Genomic DNA, 17,978 nt, shown 5'->3' with positions numbered 1-17,978 from the left:
TCCATGGATTGCTTGGATGAAAACACAGTGGAGGTTTCAGAATCACCAGTGAAAGCAAAACGCAGAGTCTGTAGGGCCGAGAAAACTCCCATTCGATTCTTCAGCCAGTTAGTGACTGACTCACCCTCCCAGCACTCAGCGCCTGGCTGGACTTTCCTTTCTCACACCACATGGCTGAGAAATTGCCGGTGCTGCTTCCCTCAGACTCACATACCTTTTCCTCAATAGGCTATGTTCAGTTATTCAGAAAATGCTCAAAAATGCTCAAAAGTGGACGTTTCTTTATCTGTCTAGCTGAGTTCAAAGGTGACTGTTTCTCAATTGGCCAGAAAGTTTCAGAGGTTTCAGCTATTTTACAGTGATATGCATGGTAAACATAAAAAGGAGTACATTTTTATCCAGAAACATTTTGTATGTGCTCGCTCCCCCCAAAAGCTGATTTTTAAAGTTCCAGTTTTGTAGCTCTTAATGAAAACTCAATACCTGGCTCATTTTTCAAAACAGCACTTGGAAGCACGAGGTATAAGCCCCTGAGAGTAAGCAAGATTACCAATGTCTCATTTGGGGGGAAGCTAAGGAAAATTTCACATTAAGTTTTCATTTTGCCAGCCCTCAAAAGCGTATTTTAATCATTCAGTCCAGCAGCTGTTTTTGAGTACCCCCTTAGTGCCACACAGTCTTTAGCAATGAGGATGTCGTAGCAATCAAATACAACATTTGGGGGGCAAATGGGGGTGAAAGGATGAAGAGAGATTCACATGAAAGAAAAGGCAAGAGCAAGAGGCAGCTGAGGGGCATTGAATATGACGTTGGCAAGTGAAACAGAATGAGAGTTTTAAGCGTTGGTCGGGCCAAGTTCTACTGAGAAGATGACATTTGATCAAAGGTTTCAGGTAGGTGAGGGACTTAGCCATGTGGACATGTGGAGAAAGTGTGCTCCAGAGAGAGGGGTGAGCCACCGCACGCTATAAGGACACCAGTGTGGCTGGTGCAGGGTGCACAGAGGAGAGGTAGATGGCCTGCCAGGTCGGAGGACAGATGGGGCAGCAGCTGAAGCAGATGTAGACAACCATTTTCAGGACTTGGAATTTCACTCTGAATGCAATGGGAAGCTATTGCAGAACTGTGAATAGAGCAGTGACATCATCTGATACATTTCCACCGATCAACTGTTGCTATGCAGAGGACAGATCTCTCGAGGGAAGGAGTAAAGGCTGGTGGACCCGAGAGGAGGCCACTGCATTACCCCAGGGGAAGGGTGATGGTGGGTCACCCCAGAGTAGGAGCAATGGCGGTGGCAAGTGTTTAAATTTTGTCTATATTTTAAAAGTAGGGCAAACAGATATTTTTTGAAGAATTAGATAAGGTGTTTTCAGAGAAAGAGACTCAAAGATGACTCATGATTTTCAGCAGGAACAACTAGAAAGTTGGAGTTGCCATTAATCCAGCTACACAAGGCTGAATTCAGGTGGAGCCTCAGGGGAGGGAAGTCCAGAAGCTCAGATTTGGACATGTTGAGTTTGAGATGATGATTGGATATTCAACTTTGGGTCTTCTTCTGACCAAGTCAAAAATTGTCATCCTGACAGCATGTCAGCTCCCCGAGGGTCCAGTTTTATCTGTTTTATTCATTGCTGTATCTCCAGAGCCCTGGACAGTGTTTAGCACACGTAAGTTCTCAGTGAAAAATTAATTTAACATTTGCTAAGCACTCGTTAGATGTCTTCCTCTGTTCTACATGCTGAGGACAATGCTTAGACAAAAATAGCTAAAATTCTGCTCCCATGCACCTTAAAATCTAGCAGTGAGAGGCAGACAAGTAAATGAAGTAAAATGAAATAAACCTTCTGTCTGTTGGTACACCTGCTTAATAACACTTGCTGAATGTTTATGCACACGGCACTCCATGTACATTATAATCCTGCAGGGCAGGCAAAAAACTAAGATCCCAGAGTTGGCATTCCATGCCAGCCTGTCTTAGTCCAAAGCCCCTTCTACCCGTATTGCTTCTCAGATGAAGTAACACAAATCCCATTGTCATCAGAGAAATAGCAGGGCTGTGCTTCTCTGCCTGTAAGCATGTACAGGAGAATATGCTAAAACATAGGGCCGTTTCTGAAGTGCAGTTCTAGGAAGCCCGCCTGGAAGCGAGTAACCCTAGTAACTCTGCCCTCCCTAATGGATCCAAACCACGCAGACGAGTTCCTCCGACATCTCAGGACGTTTCTCTCATTTTCACCCCCCCCCTTCCCAATGCCGAGGGTACTTTAATCACCTGCCACTAAGGGGTCATCACATTTTTCAATCGAAAAGGCTCCATTTGCAACCTTTCCCAAAACTAAAAAAGGTGCACTAAAATATGTTTATAGTCATATATATTTGGGGAAGATTCTCTTATCCTGGCCCCTAAAAACGAAACAACAAATTTTCCATTCTCAGCAGCATCATCGAAGGAGGTGGTTTGCTCTGTAGTAGCACCAAATGATTTCTAGTGATCACCCCCCCCCTTCCGTTATTCTCTCTGCTCCATACAGCAGACCACCTCCAGCCTCTCCCACCTATCCCACCCGGAATTTCTGAAGCCCCCGTGGCCCCTTTCTACTGTTCATTTCTTATCCAGTTTTCATGTAATTTGATTTCACACTTCCTTCCTCACCAATACCTGCTAGAACGTAAATGATGAATGACTGATCCTTTAAGTCTCAAAAACTGATAATCCTTTCTCCTACTCAGACCTGCCTGAACAGTTTTTCAAGCAGGAGAATTCCAGGGGCCTCCCTACTTGCATGCCTTCTCCATCAACAATCATAATTTTTAAGTCAAAACCTCCAGGTTTCCCCATGGGTTGGTTGGTGGCTGTATCCACCTTGAGTTTTATCTTTCACCCCGCAGATCTACCAAGAGCAAGAACTGCCATGGCCAGAAGAGTGTGATCCATCAGTAACTTGCTTCTTTCCTGGGCAAAGTGGGAAATCTGGCGTCAGTCCACCAGATTTCTTTAAGACCCTCTGTTGAGCAAATCGGCATTGGGACCCCCTCATGTTGTAACTGAGATGTACTGAAGCCCTCCCATAATATGACACACGACATTAACTCAGTAGAATGAGTGAAGGCTTAGACATTTTCCTAAACACATTGAAGCAAAGTGTTGTAGCTTTTGCATAATGAATAAGGAGAACATCTTTTTATCATCATAACAATTGTTATTGTTCTTTCCAAAAAGATCCGTATCATAGCACAAAGCAAAAATCCTACGGTACAAAGCATGTACAATAAAATGAAAGTTCAATGCCAGTATAGTGGTAACATTCTGCTGTCTATCTGTGGGATCACAAAAGCTTTCCCCCCAGAAACTGAAAAGGTTTCCTAAGGGGCAGACAGCACCAACAGCAATCCATCATGAATACAGCCGTGGATGAATGAACTCTGCAGTAATGAGGTTATGCTTCTGGATTACACAAAGCTGTCAAGAATACTGTAATTGAGAAGATGACATACAGAGGTAGGCTAACATAGGCTAAATTAGCAGCCATCATTACCTACAAGGTAAGTCATAAGTAATAAGAAATAATAACAATGATAATGAAATGATAATACAAATAAATAATACAAGGATTAATGAATAAATAATACAAGAATACACTGGGTTTCACATACTCACAACTGTAAACCTACTTTTGCCCTCCTTTGTATATTTTAATAACCACATATAAGAAAATATATGTTCTAATTGATGAGAAGTGGAAATGGTAGCTGAAAGTTTATGACCATGGCCAAAATATAAACACACACAGATAAACAAATAAAACCTTCTCTCCTTTAATTCTTTTCATGTTTAACACCTGCAGTAAAGTTCCCATGTCCCTATTTCCTCACGAATGAAATGGAAGTCAGGTGTCAGAATTTGGACTGTTATCATCGAAGCTGTATTCTACCATTCATCTTATTTGGAATTGAATAAACGTATTTTCTAGATATCATACCCGGCAATTTCCCACAAGTTTTTCCCATTTCAGTCACCTACTCACAGATTTTTGCCTTAGGTATAAAAGGTGCAAATTTCTACCACAGTCCAACAGCTTAAGTGGTTTTTAAAATCTGCCTTGAAGTTCTGTCAGGTTTCTGCTTCAGGCTCCATATAGCCACAGCTTTCAAGCAACACAAACAGGCCTATCCTGAAAGAATCATGTAAACCTTATCCAATTAATATTTGTGAGATGTATTAAGATCCTGGCACAGAAGAGATATTTCAAATCCAAAGGTCTTCTATAACTTTCTGTTTTAATCAGCTGCCAGCTGGATTCTAGAAGGCTTCTACTTTCAGCTCCTAGGCGAGAACACTGCTACCCTTTAAACATACTGTTCTGTGAAAAGGGAAGGTTATAAGGCGGTCAGGTAACGTAGCCTCAGGGAGGCCCCGGAAGTCCCACCAACTGTTCAGAAACACACAACAGTGCACTGTTACTGGATAAGCAGTCAGATTCAAAATATTTCATTGAAGTGCTGCCCCTGAATCCTCATCCTTGTAGTTGCTGTTCTAGAGAGAGCTGCTATGAAAACTCTGCATCTTCTCATCAACAAATGGTTCCTAATGAAATGGTGCAGGGCAACTAAAGCCCTGGAAGGCAGGGCTCAAAATAAAGCTAATTGTAATATCAAACTCATTGCATAGATGAACTGCGGGTGAAAGGTCAAAGGTAAGGTTTCTCGATAAATCATAGGATGTCCAGTTAAATCTGAATTTAAGGTAAACAACAAGGAATTATTTAGTTTATGCATGTCCCAAGTATTGTGTAGGATATAATTAGAATTCTTACTGTTTATTGGAAATTCAAATTGCATTGGGCAACCTGTGTTTTCATTGGCTAAATCTGGCACCACTAGCCAAAGGAAAATTAAAACAGCTTATTTTCAATCGACATTATACCACCCTGCAACCATGAAAACAATGAATTAGATCATTGTCTATTTTGTTTTAATGACTTCTATAACTTATAAAACAGCAAACGTCTCAAGATTTATAAATGACATTAAAAACAAAAGAAGTAGACTATACCGTTGTAAAGGATTACGACAAACATTTAAAGATCCACAAATCAGAAAATCTGATGTGATGTCAACCTTATGTCATTTAGGTAATCTACGCTGTGACTATACAAAGTAATGCCATGTACTGCATACATAAAGCAGTCTTATTTTATTGTCACCCTGCTCGCATGGTAACTAGATGATAACCTATTAGCCCTGCCTTTTCAAGTAAAAAGTAGTCATTGTATAAGGCACATGTGCTCATTATTTGCTCACCTCTTTTTATTTATTTACTTTCAGAGAGAGGGGAAGGGAGGGAGCAAGACTATGAGAGAAACAACAATGTTTGAGAGAGACACACCGATCGGTTGCCCCTTGCACACTCCCAAAGGGGACCTGGTCTGCAACCCAGGCATGTGCCTTGACTGGAAATTGAACCAGCATCCCTTTGGCTCTCAGGCCAGCACTCAGTCCACTGAGCCAGCCTGCTCACCTCTTTTTAGAACTGTCTCTGTCTTCTAAATGAAACACTATTTTTTCCAAGCAACTGGCTCATTCAATTTCTCATTTGCAAAAAAAATATTTGGTTCCTAAACTAACATATCCAATTTCAGCGACAGATACTTCTAAAAGAAAGCAAACAGTTGTAAGTGCAATGGTAGAATTCCTTTCATTTGGGTGTTAAGACAGCCAATCCTCTTGAAAATACTTTTAAAACATTTCTCTCCAGTGAGCCATTTAAATGCCTCTCTCCAGTGAATGCTATATGCCTCCCCTCCCCCACCCCACTGTACCCCTAGGGAAAACTGTTGCTTAAAAAAGACTTCTCCAAACCATGAAAATACTCGGGCAACATTTTTCTTATAAAAACACAAGCATAATTAGATCAGGTCCAAATGCTCAAGTTACATTAGCGATCTGGCCAATGTGACTTTGGGTACTGAAGAGAGGCATTCTGGATCATTCCGATAGCATGAACTGTCTTTCCCGAAGTTGTTGGATCTGAATTATCTAAAACTTGGGTCTCTGGGAACCTGACCTTAAGGTTTAGCTGAGCTGGGCTTTTGAAACACACCAGTTTGCAAATGACTTTGTGGAAGAAATAAAGTCCTTGGTGAGACTTTACTTCTAGTTGTTACTGAGCATTTTTGGGACTGTTGTGCTAAATCTGAGCTGGCATGTTATTAACCTTTTCAAATCAGGCATTTAGTAGGCTGAGCTGAGTCTTCTCTTACTTTGCACATTAGGGTTTGCCTGAACAGCTGGCACTGTGCTGGAATATTAGTTGAGCCCCTTGATTTGTATCGCCTAAGAGCAAACATATAAACTCTGCTTTTGGAGAGGATGACCTAATCACTGCCAAATATAGTAAACTTTATTAATGAGACTAATAGCAACAACCAGAGCTAATGTTTACTGAGTGCTTACCATGTCTCAGGTCCTGTAGATGTTTTCAGTCATTTGACACTTTCAACAACCTTATGAAGCTTACTCCCCCAATTTTGTAGATAAGAAAACTCAGAGGGGTTAAGTTACTTGCCCTAATTTACACAATCAGTAAACAGTAAAACTTAGCCTAGGCAATCTACCTGCTGAATCTGTGTGCTTTACCACTTTGTAACTCTACCCCAGTAAATGTATCAGGTAACAGGGAACAACTTCCACCTTCTCAGGTAAAGGTGTTACTTCTTGAACTGTGACACAGACTTCAGAGGAGCAGGAGGTGACCAGGCTAAGAGAACACAAACAACGCTTCGCCCCCATTCCCAACCAACCACAGGCCACCTTGCTGCTCCTGTAAACGTGCGTGCGTATTTTTAGTTTGCTTTCCACATGTCTGTGGTAAGATTTGTCATAAGGCTCCAATATGCTTATGACATATATCTGGACCTGTGGTAAGAACCACAGGTGAGAAATGTGTAGGGAGGGGTTTTCCTTCAAGAACAAGGACGTCCTAGATACGTATCTAGAACACCCTTTATACTTCCTCCCCACGTCTAGGGCGTTGGTCACTTGGAGAAGAGCTAGGACAGGCTCACAACACAAAGAGGGTCTCCAACAGCATGGCCAACTGGAATCTGGCTCCTGGTCCTGGTCACCAAGGACCCAGTAAGCAGGCCTGTGTAGTGAGCTAGAATGCAGTTGTCTCCTCGGGGAGGAGACAAGGGGCCGACAGGGCAGAACCCAGAGCAGGAAAAGTTGGATCCTTGGGATTTGTGCCTCTCCTACCTACGTTTCTTTCTTCTTTGTCCTTGAATGTTTAGAAAAGGCCTTTTGAAAGTTCCAGTATATTTCAGATGTCTCAGTGAGGGAGTTTTTAAGAATAAATTGGGCTGTAGAACATGGAGGGTGGCAATAATGATGGTGGGAATGGCAGAAGAGAATCCAGGAGGGAGAGGGAAGAAGCTGGAAGCTTCCTGTGGCCAGCCAACCTCCCTCGCTCCAGCTTTTGCTGCCAAACCTCGTGAGTTCTGGCTTGTGCTTTAGTTTGTGGGCGGAACTCCTGTGTGCCCTGTCTGTGCAGCAGAGGTGCTGGGGAACGGCTTGGGCAATAGCCAGGCCAGTTTTCTACCACAATTAACTTTAAGAGAACTGAAGACATGGCTCATGTTTCTCTCTTCCTTCTTTTAAAAATGCAAGTGAGTAAATATAGAGGTCTCCTTTTACTGGGTTGACAATGGACACATTTGCAAATGTCCATTATGTAGGTTGGAGGAAATGCTATGTATATATCGATTTATTAAGCTAAACAGAAGTCCTCTGCCAAATCCCCTTCTTGGCTCATGATAGTATCACCTTTAAAGTTTTACAGAAAATTTCCTGAAGCCTCTAAAGCTGGAGGGGGCAGCATGAGGTGAGGGAAGAAAACAGAAAAGAAGCAACTGCTTTGCTGAAACAAATGCGAGTTTTGCCAAGAGTTCTGGGATGAGCCGCTGAAACATGCAGTCCACTCCCATCCCTAGAACACTCAGCCCTCTTTCCTTTACCAGCACATCTATCTAGTCCTTAAAAAGTGCTTTGTTTAAGTTTCTGTAAACGCTTTACTTTGGGATGCAAAGAACCACATGAAGTATATATGCCAAGTAGTGTTAACACCAGGCTGACCCCCTAAATAGAGTCCTATAGAAGTGTAAACTCAGAGAAAAGAATGAAGCTTCATCACTCTCTTGGGGATATGTGTGCAGAAACGTAACTGTCTTCTGGGTCAGGACAGCCCTCCAGCTGGGAGGCTGTGACCTGCTGGGAGGCTGTGACCTGCTTGGCGCCAACCCCCCCCCCCCCCAAGTGTGCAAAGATAAAGGCCAATCTGCTTGCTGGTTGGCTGGCTGGCCCCTGAGCCACCAGCCTCCTCACTCTGACAGTGAGCAAGGGCCATATTTCTGTCCCTGGAATAGTGGGGCTAAATCTAAAACTAGCTAAAAATAATAATAATAAAAAATCTTGAGCTCCTTAGGAAAAAAAAATGTTTTTTTTTTCCCCACCCAGCCTAGTAGGATTAATCCCGGTTTAGTCAACTGCCTGCGCTGTTAAAAATAAAATGAAAATAAGAAGACAAGCTATGAAATAAAATTAGCCAACAAACCTACATAACTAGCTCTCTACTGTCTCACTCAGGGTGTTCTGAGCCTCTCTTGAGCCTCATGAAAGAATTCTAGTGAGGAGAGAAAGGAACCTTTAATGTCACTTCCGAAATATCTCTAGGTTGGAGGATGATGGCAATTGCCACAAACGGCAATCCTGGGGCTGGACGCGGCTGTTCCACCTGGTGGACCAGGGCTTCTCAGCCAAAGTCACCCGAGACTGTTCGGGAACGTCTGCTGACGCGTCTCCAAACTGTGCAGACGCCAGAGAGAGAAAAGGGAATTTTTCTCAGACGTTCAGCAAGTAGAGGGAAAACGCATGCTATAGCCTCAGGTTAGGAAACTTTTCCTCAAAACCGCATTAAGCTTTGGGAGCTGCCAAGAAACCCCTAGTTTCTTTTCAGGGGATTGTAGCGCGACTTGTGTCCACAATTACAGCAACCCACGCAATTCAGGACGAAAAATATGCAGGAGTCCATTGGGAGTGTGTACGTGGTTCTGCAACATTGTTATGTAAACACGCCAGTGTCAGCGCACAGGAGCTACTGTTTCCACCCATGCCTTGTCCATACTCAATTTTCCCTCGTCGGGCAGAGATTTATGCAAAAACTGGGTGTCACAGATCTAGATTCAAAGCGTTGCTCCGAATCTCCCCGTGGCCCTTAGCAAGCCGAGCTCAGTCCTGCTCGTCTCCCTGCCTGTGCTGTCGGAGCTTGCAAGACCTTCCAGGGGCTAGCAGCGAAGCCGTCTGAGGTGGCGCGTGTGTCCGGGCAGTGGGTGAAACGGGGGAATGCTAGTTTTAGCCAAGTTAATTTCTGCTATGGCACACATTTTGGGAGGCTCCGGACCACCGCGTGAAACTGCAAATCCAGTGGTGATCGCGAGAACCAGGTCCGGGCAGCTTCGGTGGGACTTGAATGCCGCATCATCGTCCCCAGGAAGGGACACCAGACACCAGGGAACACCAAGTACTGGTGAACGCAAGCTAGCTCCACGGGGTGCGCAGCCACTGCTTAAAGCTTTCCCCACTGCTTAAAGCTTTCCCCGCTGCTATCCCCACCTCCCCACCCCCGCCCAGCTTCTTCCACAGTTCATTCCTCCCCGGGTCCAACCGCTTCAACAAGTGTGTTGCCAGACTCTGGCAGGTTATGCCTGCAGACCTGCGGAGCCACGAGTCGTGGTCAGTGTCGCTCACCCGGGTCTTGAACGCGTCGCGCAGCCACCTGTTCTACAAACTCAGCCTAGAGTTTGTGGGGACGCTGGCTACTCCAGGAAGGACCCTGTCACCCCCTGGGTTTCGACCGGCATGCTTCAGGATCTCCAAAGGCGCGCATCACTCCAACCCAAAAGCGCACAGCCCTCTACGCAACCTCGGAGGCCCGCACTTACCCCAGCCACCCGCGCGCGGGCACTTAATTCCCAGCCTCTCTGCTTCAGCCCCTACCCTAGCGTTAGTCGCCGGTGCCCATTCCACGTCCGGCCCCTCCGGGAGGACGGCGCCCCAAAGTACCTGCAGTGAAGATGCAGAGAGCGAACAGAGTCTTGGAGACCATGGTATCCTGGTGCTTGGTGCCCAGTCCAGCGCGGGCAGCGGAAGAGTTTGTCCGGAGTGACCTAGCGCAAGGAGCGCGGGCTGCTCCTCCTATGCCCAGCGGGCTGCGGTGGGAGTCTGGAGGCCCGCGAGGATCCGCAGGCGGGCCGAGACGCCAGACACACGCGGCGCTGCTCCGTCAGCTGCGTGTCCTGCGGCGCCCAGCGCGCTTCTGCTCCATCCCAGCAGCTGGAGCCCGGGCCGCCTCCGCCGCCGCGCAGCTAAACCCCTCCCACCCGCGCCCCGCGGCGGCTACACGGCCTCCCCCTGGCCTTCCCTCTCCCACAGCTCGGGCCCTAGGAGCCCCGGCCCAGGGCGGCCTCTGCTGGACAGTCAGGGCGCCCGAGACCCTCCTTTTGACTAAATTCAGCAAATGTTTGGAGTGACCATATGCCATCCTAGGCGTCACCTCAAAGAGCAAAATCCACTATTGTAAGAGAACACACCTATTTCTTTCTACGTAGGAGCACCTTTCCCTTCATTTCCCCAAACGTTCCTGCCTGTATATCAAAGCCTCACACACATTCAACCCCACTGCACTTCGTGCCTGAGCCAGGATGTCTGCTGTCCTATTTAGTTTCTCACCAGAAAAGATGGTACTAATGTCTGGTAACGCTGATCATGGGGTTACTGTGAGCAAGGCCTCATACTAGGTGCTTTATCGTGACTCCTCCTAACAACCCTATGCCATAATGATACTTATTCCATTTCACATATGAGAAAACTAAGGCACAGAGAAGTAATGCGCTCAATGTTGCATAGCTGGTGAGGGCTCCGTCCACATGTGAACAGTTTGGGTGTAATGAGGCCGTAATGGCAAAGGCCAACGTTCCCTAAGTGACTGCTGCATGCTGGACAATTGTGCTGTACAGGTCCTGACCAAGTCAAGTCCTCACAACAATCCTTTGAGGTGGGCACTGTTACAACTCCATTTTCAGGAGGAGGAAGTGGAAGCCAGAGAGGTTTAAGTACTTGTCCAAGGTCACACAACTGGCTAAAGATACAGATACGATGCCTGCCCGAGACACCCTGGGTCATCCCCCGTACTCTACTCTTTTTTCAAAGCCCCAAAGTCCAGTGTGTTCACACAGATTGAAGCTGATTTTTTGCTTAGTCCTCCCCACTGTCTTAGACTTGCTTATTTCTCACACCTCTGTCAGACCAGATGTTGGATCTTGGCCTCATATCTATGTGACTGTGAGCCTGGTGGTTCCCTAGTCACTAGAGCTAGGGACCTGCAGGAATTTAAGAGCCTCCTAAAGGAATTGATTTGTTCAGGACCATTAATAGCCCCGGAGAGCAGCTTTTTGTGTGACTTCTTTCTCATATGCCAGAGCGTCAGGTTTTGTCTTCTCACTCCTTTGGGCCTCATCATTTTATCTGTGACAAGGTCAATTCCTCTGCCTGATCAGCATTATCACTGCAGAACTTGTTATGCTTGTATAACCAGAAAGACAAAAACTGAGCGCACAGTTTTCCTTTTGTGTTGGTAAATTTATTGATTCCTTTAGGAATGAGAAGTAAAAAATATTAGTACAACTGTGCCCCTCCCCCTTCCCTTCTCCCCGGCCAGAGAAACTGCAAATTCGATTTGTTAAACCCGTTGTCTGAATGCTTTTGAGCTGAGGTCCTTCTGACTTCTGGTGTAACCTACGTGATTATAAAGAATTTCTGCGTCTGGGTTGTGGTTGTCACGGAGGCAGGGACCACACACACAGATGGATTTTCGCAGGGCCCTTCTATAAGGAACAGGGGCCTTTAAATAGGGCCATTTAAGTAAGTGACTCTACGGCAGAAATAAATTTTTTTCAAAACCACTTCACAGAAAAAATGATTTAATTAATATTCAACAAAACGTTAATGAAGTCCCTCTGGAGTGCAAAGCATATGTGATTCTGACTTTGATATCTAAGATGATTGTTTGGTACTCAAAAGACGGTGATGCCCACATACTAATCAGGTAAAATTTCCAAGGTTTTTTGTTGTATGCAGAGTAGAGTGGAAATAAGTTCTTTAGTAAAATCATTTATTTTTATTCATGATTAAAACTTTTAATTTATCAGTTTATTGAAAACATATTCGATGGTGCCCTAGGTGCCAGACACTCTGCTAGGCTGTGGGAATGTAATAGGTTGTAACAGACAGAGTAGGCTAGGTTATCCTGCCATAATAAATCACCACAAAGTCTCAGAGTCTTCAGAAAATAATGGTTTATTTCTCACTCATCAAAGTTTGCTGTGGATTCTGGTTATTCCCCAGACTAGCTGTCCTCTACGTCCAGGCTCAGGGTTGTACCTCCACATTAAAACCTGCCTCCCCACTCACTGAGACAGGGAAAGAGAAAAGTGGGGAGTCAGTGCCACATTTAAATCTACACCTGGAGGTTTCTGCTCATACTTCACTGGCTGAAGCAAATCAGCCGTCACGCTCAGCTTCAAGAAATCAAGGAAGCACAATCTCCTTGTGTGCTCAGGTGGAGAGGAGAGCTGGACAGCAGGGGACAGTTGTGATGTGTGCCACAGTGGTTAATTGTCCCTGCCATTAAGAAGCTGATATGCTAGCAGTGAAGAGTCAAACATTGAATGAACGATCACAAAAATAGATGTGAAAGCTTAAGTTAAATGATATAAATAATAACACCCACTAACATTTATGCAGTTTCTGCTATGTGTTAGGAATTAATCCAAGCATTTTATGTAATCTGTTTAAACTTTACACCCTAGAAAGTTATTCCAATTTTAGAAAGAATGACACAATCCAGAAAACTGAGAGATGCCTAAGGAGAGTTTAAGTAGGAAGGAAACCAAAAAATGCTATGAGATATCATGGCAGGGTCACCTGCACCCCTGGTAGAGTCAGGAATGGAATTTGCATGCAACCCTTTAGTCACACCTTACAGCAAAAGCTAGTGTCTTTATAGAGTTTTGGGGTGATAAAATCTAAAATAAATCTGCCTTATACTGACTTACACCTTTTTTATTATTGTTAAAATTAATTTCTAGTGTTCTACTTTCAACACCTTAAAAATTGTCCTTGGTGGACCTAGTTTTTGTCACCCTGAATTTATTATAATTTATAGACAATGTCATATAATACATGTTAGATAATATATAGAAGTGTTAGCTTTGGACTTTGGGGTCCATCATGGCCTCGGAGAAGCAGAAAACCGTGGTTGAGGGTTTGGGGCGAGGCAGTAAGTACAGTGGTTAGAGCCTGGGTGCTGTGGTCTAGCCCATGGGCCCTGAAGGCTCGATTCTAATCTGCACTCTGCCAGATACTGAGTGACTAATTACTTGATGCCTCAATGCCTCAGTTTCTTCTTGGCATTATTGGGAAGATTACGTGGATTACAAATAGGAAAATTTTGGCATGGTCTAGGACAAACTTTGGGGTAAATGAAAAAAAAATTGGATCTAAAATACAAGGGGAGAAATTAATGGCTGCTGCAGCTACTTCTTCACACGGACAGTTCTGTGACTCGTGCTCCTCCCTCAGTAATTCCACTCCCACTACAACGGAGATGCAGGCGAGAGCTCTGAACTGCCTCTGACGCCCTGGCCCACCTCTCCTTCTTCCTTCCAAAAGGCAGGAACGCAGCAGTCCCCACACCCTGGGTTATTCTGCCCTGGTTTCATCCCCTCCCCAAGCTGCACTGCCGAATCGTCTGCACGGGCTCCGCTGCACCTCCTCATATCACTTTGCTTTTCTCTTCCTAACTCTGATTCTCCCTTTTTGAAAACATTAATGGCAAAAAGATGAAAAACAATTATGCAAGATGCGCAAAAGGCAAATTTGAAACTTTGCCAAGAAACATTTGCTTGAACAAGGGCAGTTTTAATGGAGCAGGAGGAAACATGATTATTTTCCTGATTTAAATGAAGTTGTTTGGAGCTGCTCGAGTTCTTTGAAGACAGTAAACTAAATGTTACTCGTTTGTATTTTAATTAAGGAGAAAGCCCCTAAAATATTTCAGGAAGGAAGAAACAGCCTTCTAGGTGGTGAAACACATAACAAAAACTCTAATTTTAACAAGCCTACAGCTTGATTGAGTCGATACTGTGCACCTGTGTTGTCCATGGAACTAACATTCAGGTCACATATGTGACTTAAACATTTCCAGAAGTCTTATTTTTAAAAAGGAGAAAGAACAAGTGAATTTAAATAAATTAATCAAAGTACATTTAACAATATGCTTTATGTACCCCAATATATTTTAAATGTTTATCACATCACATATAATGAAAAGACATACATTAATGAATTATTTTACATTCTTTTCCTTCATCTGTGTTTGATATGCAATGTATATTTTCTACTTATATGACATCTCAATGAAATCGTCAGCACATTTCCATTAACTGTAACTAGTAACCACCACAATGGGCAGAAAGCTACAGACCATTGGCCCAGTCTGTTCCCTGGCCTCCTGGGTATGTTCCGCCACAGTACAGAGCAGCGCTGGTGGGACTTTCTTCACTGACAGTGGAGCGGTTGGAAGCCTTGCACTTGCTAACTGTATGGCTTCTAGCCCTCATGAACCTCTCTTTCAGTTTCTCCCTCTATGAAACAGACGTGATGATTATAATAATGATACCTTGCTTAAAAGGATTATTGTCAGGGGAAAGCAGTTAGAACAGACCTTAGACAGAGCCTCAATAAACGCTCACTGTTATATTCAGTAGGAATGGTTATGATGGACAACAGTGACAAATGGTGAAATCTTCCTGTCATCCTTGTGGTATTAGAGGTTCCTTACTACTCAGAGATTCCGGCTGTATCACTTGATTCCAGAAGTCTCTGTGTACATAGTTTAGAGTGGCATATTCCAAACACTTTGGTCCTGGGATGTCTCTGCACCCCTAAAATTGACTGAGGACTCCCCAAACCATTTGTTTATGTAGGAGGGGCATTTAAAGGGCCCCTTCAGGTCATTGTAGTTTTTCTTCTTTTATATTACACCAGAGCTCAACAAGTAGTAGTTTCTTAAAAGTTAGCAGCAATGTGGAATGTGAAACCATCTCAGTGAATTTTTTGTATTTGCTTACATTAAAATCCTTTGGTCTGTTTTGTGCTTCGAACATATCTTCTACCAATGTATGATTTTTGCAACCTCACGAATTGGTCATTCGGAAAATAGTGGTTCACTGAGTTATGCCGATCTTCCGAATTTTAACACATTTTATTTTACAACATCAAACAATAAAATCTGTTGATATCTCCACCTATGTAATCAGAAAAGTCTTTAAATGTTGGGAAGCTGTAGAGTGTGTCCTCCACCATCTTGCAATGGTGGAGGACACACATTGGTTAAAATTCTAATTTTCACTTGAAAGCTTCAATGTTATGGGCAAACACTGGCAATCGTTTTCCTCGAAGTGGTAGGCTAACTTGATGGAGAAAATGCCATACAAATATCTAAGTCTAAATAAGCATAGTTTGTCTGTTAGTCATGCTTTAAGTAAAAATTGTGTTCCATGAAAAAAGTGGTTGGCTCAGATCGCAAATGAAGCCATCACGTAAGTGCATTTCTCCGAAGCAATCATCTCATTTTGGTATGCAGCCAACGAGCTTTGTGGGTATATCCCAATTGAAAAAAATCCCAACATGAAAAAATGTGTATTCAAAATTAAGATTTAATAAGACCTTCTTAAGTGAAACTTGCCTCCTCTGCCCCCGCACCCTGCGCCCTCCCCCTGCCCCCGGCTTAAACTGCCTAGTGGTGGAGAATATATTGCCTACTAGTACAGTTTGGTGCCACTGCCTTCATTTATGTTAAGGCACCAGAAGTTTTACCTACATTTGCTTTTCCACCATCAATGAAAAAGTCAATAAGTGAATAGCATCTGAGTATTATGATGGAAATAGCTTTGACTTCTGAGCTAAAAAAGAAAAGTAATAAGAACATATCCCTTCTAAGTTATTTGCACCAATGTCTGGTACAATGAGTCAGGATATTCAGCTTCTATTTTTGGGTAAAAAACCCCCCAAAACATGTGGAACCAAAAATGGTTAAGTCTATGAAAGCAAATAAAGTTCACCACTGACACCACAGGCTTCCTAATACAGGATGAATTTCAATGATTTCCACAAATAATGTAAAAATACATCAAATCACTTTGGCTTTAAACACCTTATACTTTTTATTCACAAGATTTGTAAATTTATTCAATTAAGCTTTTTTTCCCTGTTGTACATACATTTTTGCTTCCAACAGCTGTAACATATTTTAGTACAGTCACCTCAGGTGTACTGCGTTCATTTTTTGATCTTTGAAATGTTCTTAACTGTAGTTTTACTCAAACTATTAATAGAGGCTATTTTATTATTTCAAACTTGGCATTGAATCCTCAAATAACCACAACTGAACAGTATTGGTAACATCTCTGAACTCATCAAGAGTCAAGGCAAACCATTGGAAATCATTTGAAGTTGATTTTGATGTTTTTAAGTTGATTATCGATGTTGCCTCTAATGTTTTCAGTTCATTGAGAAACAAAGTCTAATCATTCAAACAAGTTTATTTTCTCTGGACATTGTTTCTTGGCTGCTACAATTAAATGCAATTTAATGAACTCACAACTGGTAAACGATTTTTCTCACTTGGCTAAAAAATGAGCCACTTAGAAAGTTCCTTTGATTGCAGCTTCATTTTGATTTTTAATTCCCATGGACAAATTCTGCTCTAATGAGGTATTTGTATTACATTTTCTAGTTTTTCTGACTGTTTTGGGAATAGTGTGCATTGGCAACAGTGTAGTAAATATTTAGGTTGGTAAAATTGACCAATTTGTGTTTTTACAGCAATAGTATAAGGGTTTGCAGTTTAATTGGATAAGAAAATAATCCACATGCCATTGTGTCTTAAAAGTGTGATACTCAGAGTCCACTTTTCATTTTCCCTTTTATTTGTTTTCACATGAGGGGTATGCCATCATCAAAGTAAGGAAATAAAATGTAGTGGTGTGCCGATATGCTTGACACTCACCATGCTGCTAGCCCTGACTTCATCACTGTGGTTTGCAGTGCACCGAGCAGCAGTAGGATGCTGGGAGGGGCCACACACAGTGCTTGTCACTAGTCCCTACCCATGCTCCTGTTGTAGTGTGAAAGCAGCTATTAAGCAACATGTACACACATAAGTGTAGCTGTGTTTCGTTCAAAGTTTACTCAGAGAGATTGAAATTTGAATTTCATACAATTTTCATGTGTCATGAAAATCTTCTTCTTCTAATTCTTTCTAAGCATTCTGAGCTCACAGGTGGCACACGAGCAGGTTTGGCCTTGCTAGCCATAGTTTGCGCAGCTCTTCTGCCCTACAGAAGATTTGCATCTGGTTCTGCTAGATCGACTGCACTCGTTCAAACCTGTAACAGCTTCCGATTATTAGCCTGGGGTTTCCCGAACTGTATGCTGTCTATTCAAACTCCACATCCATGTGAGGTTAGGGCTATGGTTCTGATGTCCGAGGAAAACTACTTGTTACTTTTGCAGCTCAGCCGAGGCCCTGACAGATAAATTAACTTTCATGTCTTTATTATCATTCATATTTTTTCTAGCCTACCTTTTTATTTAATTTGTAAGCAGCCTTCAAGGGCCCTCACTTTATGCAAGGAATCTGATCCCATTACTCCTACTTATGCAAGCCAAGCTATTATGGCCTGTTCCCAACTTGGCCATTAAACAGAGGGCATCTATAACTTTAAGAACTGCTGACCACTCTAAGTACAGCTTGATTCTCTCTTTTTAAGGGAAAAGGGAGCTGGGGATTTCCTTTGCTC

General features: G+C 43.2%; 1 protein-coding gene across 1 annotated transcript in view; it reads right to left on the bottom strand.

The window, feature by feature from the left end:
• PARM1 (prostate androgen-regulated mucin-like protein 1) overlaps nt 1-10,412 on the bottom strand; it is a 99,859-nt gene extending 89,447 nt beyond the window's left edge. The window contains exon 1 of the mRNA XM_037050936.1: nt 10,120-10,412. Within this exon, the coding sequence (XP_036906831.1) occupies nt 10,120-10,162 (43 nt within the window). The 5' untranslated portion in view covers nt 10,163-10,412. The remainder of the gene's footprint in view (nt 1-10,119) is intronic.
• Nucleotides 10,413-17,978: the final 7,566 nt, after the last annotated feature.

The sequence above is a fragment of the Sturnira hondurensis genome, unplaced genomic scaffold, assembly GCF_014824575.4.
Source record: "Sturnira hondurensis isolate 20B ecotype Veracruz unplaced genomic scaffold, ASM1482457v3 Scaffold0007036, whole genome shotgun sequence".
In the NCBI taxonomy this organism is placed as follows: Eukaryota; Metazoa; Chordata; class Mammalia; order Chiroptera; family Phyllostomidae; genus Sturnira; species Sturnira hondurensis.
Note: the sequence above shows the minus strand (reverse complement) of the source record. Positions and strands in the feature narration are given on the sequence as shown.